Source organism: Plasmodium inui (genome assembly GCF_000524495.1).
Source record: "Plasmodium inui San Antonio 1 unplaced genomic scaffold supercont1.6, whole genome shotgun sequence".
In the NCBI taxonomy this organism is placed as follows: Eukaryota; Apicomplexa; class Aconoidasida; order Haemosporida; family Plasmodiidae; genus Plasmodium; species Plasmodium inui.
In genome coordinates, this window is record NW_008481840.1 from 187100 (window position 1) to 191351 (window position 4252).

Here is a 4252-nt window from a genome sequence, read left to right on the forward strand (position 1 = left end):
CACCCATTTGTGAAAATCACCCACCCTGAAATGACCGATCGAACTAACACATCCGTTTGTGTAAACATTTTAAGGGGTCCTGAATTGGTATTCCCCGAGCGAGTCCCTACATTGTGGGTTTATTATGCTGTGTACTTATAAGCAGAAGCATACGTAAAAAAATCTAGGCACAGGTGTGCATAGGTCTATTTGTGCTTGCACAAGTAAACGCACTGGATTAAACGAAGCGCGTCACAACTGATAATAATAGACGATGAGGTACAAAGTTTATGACACACATGGTACCCAGTGGTACATATATTTTTGTTCCCCCCTTGCCAAAAGGGGAAGCACAACAAAAAGGAAAAGTATCTGTTCACGTCTTTTTACATTAAAAAAAAAAAACGTAACAACAATGAGGAAGACAATAATGTGTAACGTGTAAAATGGCACCGTTGCGTATCCTCACTGGTGCGTGGTTTTATTGTTAACAAGTGACAGGAGGGGAGGTAGGTTACATATCAAAGGGGAATAAACTAATAAGTTGAGAACACGTGCAAGCACACATCCACGTGAGGGGTCATGATAGCATTATATAAACAGCTGAACGCACGCACATGAGAATCCCTTGTTCAGTGTGTTGAGAAGAATTACTAAGTTGCAAAAATAAAAATAAGAAAAAAAAAAAACATAAAAAAAACTATACATATGTGTATGTGCGTGTGCACGTATGCACGCATGCATGTACGCATGTTTGCACACACACCAGTTGGGGGGACAATGAAGGGGGTCAAAAGATGCTGATATAAAAATGTTAAATTAGGGTGTTATGCCGATAGCATAACGCTGATGTGAAGTGATGCCAAAAAGGGGGAATAAAAAATGAGGAGTAAAAAATGGGGGGGCACTATCGTCAGTTGCCTCTATATAATATATATGTGTGTACTACGTATAACGCTGACGTGTGCCTGCCCATTTCGCCTTTCAAATAAAAAATATTTGCGCGCAGAAGGGCATTTCATTGAAAACGTCACTTGCAGCAATATCACGGGGTGTTATGGTGTGCCCCTTGTGCCATCTGTTCTGCAGCTTGTGTAGGCTAGTCGTGTGAGGATGCACTTTGCAGGCGTCTGTTCTGTGGAACTCTCCTTCTCTTCGATAGCACATGGGGCATGTATTTTCGAGCGTTGACACACCTTTTGCTCTCTGCTGACAAGTCCACGCATGCACTGACGCATGCACTTAGGTATGCACTCCGTATGCACAGTTGCACCTACGGAACGCTTTTGGACTGATGCAAAACGCACACTTGGCGAATTCAAGAGTGAATAAAAACGCTATTTAAAGAGTTGTAAACAGCGACTAAACATTAAATCAGAGTTACAAATATTTAACAAATTGGGTGGGAGGGGGCCTCCAATAAATGGCGGCATCAAGAGATGAGGACATGCATTGCTAAACGGACGTGCAGATATACATGGCCCATGAAGGGGTCACTTCATGTAGGTACAGAACGTAGAAGACTGTGGTGTGTCACCATCCTCCCGCAGAGCCAGTTAGTTTTCTCCCCCGTCAGAAAGTTCGATGTCACTGCATATATCCTTATCATTATTTCCGCCTTTAATTTTTCTCACTTGCCAGTTCCACGACTCAATACCTTCACCTGCCCTCTTATTCTTTAAACAAATATAATCCTTATCGCCATGCAGTTTGGCTAGTTCGCTATACGTGAAGGACTTATCTTCATACTCTTCCATCGTCATTTTGTTCGTCACAAAAACACTACTCTCTTTTTCCATTAAAATTTTGTCATTCTTCATGTTTATAATTCCGTGTATTATGCTTAAAATGGAGATGGCCGTGAAAAACATAAGAATCAGAATGGTGAAGAGAACTGTGAATTCGGTGTTCAGTGGCTTCAGTGCTTCTATGTACGGCTTGAAGACGTTCCACTTTGTCATCCCTTCCTCCAGGAGGGTGTTAATTTTGACATTCTGCAGAAAAAAAAAATACATAAATAAATACACAACAATACGCGGAAAGTGCGACAAATGCAAATCGCCAAACGTAATGCACGAAGTTAAATGGAAACGCGGCGCGCTGTGTCGGTTCCCCTAAATCCGAGCATGCGGGCGACGTGAGCCTCTCGTGCCTTACGATTAGCGCCACGGTGATCATTAAGTTTTTGAAGGCCGGCACGTCCTTTATCAGGGCGACAAATCGGAGCTTCAGCGCGCTGATGGCCTTGATGATTGCGTGGTCCTCGTCCAGGTGCAGGTGCAGGATGGTCACTGCGGGGAGAGGGGAACAGGGGGGAAGAGAAAGTGAGTGTGGAGTAAAACGAGCTATGAAAAAGGAGGTGCGCAAACGGTCCGCAGAAGGTGCGAAAAACCTGTGCAAACGGTGTGCAACTCGAATGACGGCGTTTGAACCCCGCGTGGGTCTCTACCACCCGACTCCAATCGGTGCACCCACCTATGGCCACGATTATGTATAACACCGCCATGACATTGGAAAGAATGTACATGACGCCGTCTTCCTCATTATTGGGATCTGATTGCAGTTCCTCCTTGGTACTCGAGTCATGCGTTTCGTATATCTGTGCGATGTTTGAAAAAAACTTTTGTTCATTCTTGTTTCCACTGTTGTTTTTCTTATTTGTAGCGCCGCTGATGTTTTTGTTGTTGCTGCTTCCGTCCGTGCCACCACTTCCTACCCCCCCGTGGTTGCCATTAGCAGTGTCATTTTTTTTGTTCAAATTTTTCAAATTAATGTCATTTTTATTTTTCTCATTCCCCTTGTCATTAACCTTTTTCGTAGATGACTTTCCAAATGTGCTGTTGTCAAACGAGTCATTCTTCTGCATTATATCGTCACTAATATTTTCGATTGTTTCCATTAATTCAATATCCTCTCTGGAGTTTCTTTTAAGTTTGTAATTTTCCCTAAATATTGTTTTGTTCAGTTGGTTCACGTGCATTTTGTTTTTTACCGACATGGTGTTTGAAGAAAAAAAAAAAAAAAGAAATTCGCCTCTGGAAATGGGGGGGAATTCGTGATGGGGCTGGCGGGAAAATCACGGTGCCGACTTGCGGTGAGACTGGCGGAGGTAAGTTTTGCCTCTTAAATCGCGGGGGGCCCAATGAACCAGTGGTGGGAGAATCGAACTGGCGAGGTGAAATTGAAGAGGGAAAAAAAAGGGGGGAGAGGGCGGAAAAATTGGAAAATTTCCATGAACAGAATTTCCGGTTGTGTACGGAAGGGCGTTAAAAATTGCACTTTGTTTGTTTGTCACTATGTTGTCACGTCGCTGTGACTTCGTTATCACTCTGCTGAGACTTTCTTGTCACTTCGCTCGTTCGCTCGTTCGCTTGTTCGCCTGTTCGCCTGATCGTCTGTTCGCCCGTCCGTCCGACCGCTCCTTTAATTTTCACGAGTTGGCGAAACAGGTGTACGCGTCAGAGTGTACACATAATTGGGAAAAAGCTTTACAAAAATGTCCCCTTTTTTTTTTTATTTTATTTTTATTTTTTTTTTTTTTCCACGTTGCATGAGTTAACAAATACACACTGATGGGGGAATTTATTTGCTTGTTTTCTTCTCCCTCGGGAAATATAAAAAATAAAAATATAAAAATATAAACAAGTGCAAATGTCCAGAGGTACAAATGTGCAAGGGGCAAGTGGTCCAGTGTGCTGGTGACACGTACAGCCGTTCCTGTGTAAACTCGTTTCAGTGCGCAATGACGAGTGGTGTAAAGTGGAAAAATGGGCGAAATGGAAAAATGGCGAAGTGGCAAAATGGGTGAAGTGGAAAAATGTGCGAAGTGCAAAAATGGGATAAGTGGCAAAATGGTTGACTGAGCAAGTTCCCATTTTTCCATTTGAAACGTCGCGTGACTGTTTCGCCGTTTTACACTGGGGAAAAAAATGCACGTCAAATTGGGTCAACGCGAAAGGGATGACCAGGTGGAACAGGTGTGACAAGGCAGGAACACCAGTCAATCGAAGCCCTCTCATCGTACGCGCCACGTCCACCCGGTTCGCATGCGCATGGTATGATATATGATGTGAGTGTGTCATGTGTGTATAACTCTGCATATGCGAGTGTTCTCTATTTTTTTTTTTTTTTTTTTTTTGCCCCCTCAGCGCTGCTGCAACTGGGAAGAAATACATACGGGTGTGTAGCAACCCCAGGTGCATGCGCCCATGTGAGCAGTTCGCTGGAGCAACTTAGCACAAGTGCAATGCGTAGATTGGGAAAATAAGGGAAA

At 43.5% G+C, this 4252-nt stretch overlaps 1 protein-coding gene across 1 annotated transcript; it reads right to left on the reverse strand.

The window, feature by feature from the left end:
• Window positions 1-1535: 1535 nt before the first annotated feature.
• Window positions 1536-2977, reverse strand: C922_01781 (hypothetical protein; the record flags this gene model as incomplete). Its single annotated transcript, XM_008817384.1, has 3 exons — window positions 1536-1973; window positions 2137-2270; window positions 2455-2977. 3 exons carry the CDS (start codon window positions 2975-2977, stop codon window positions 1536-1538), a joined length of 1095 nt encoding a protein of 364 aa, XP_008815606.1.
• Window positions 2978-4252: the final 1275 nt, after the last annotated feature.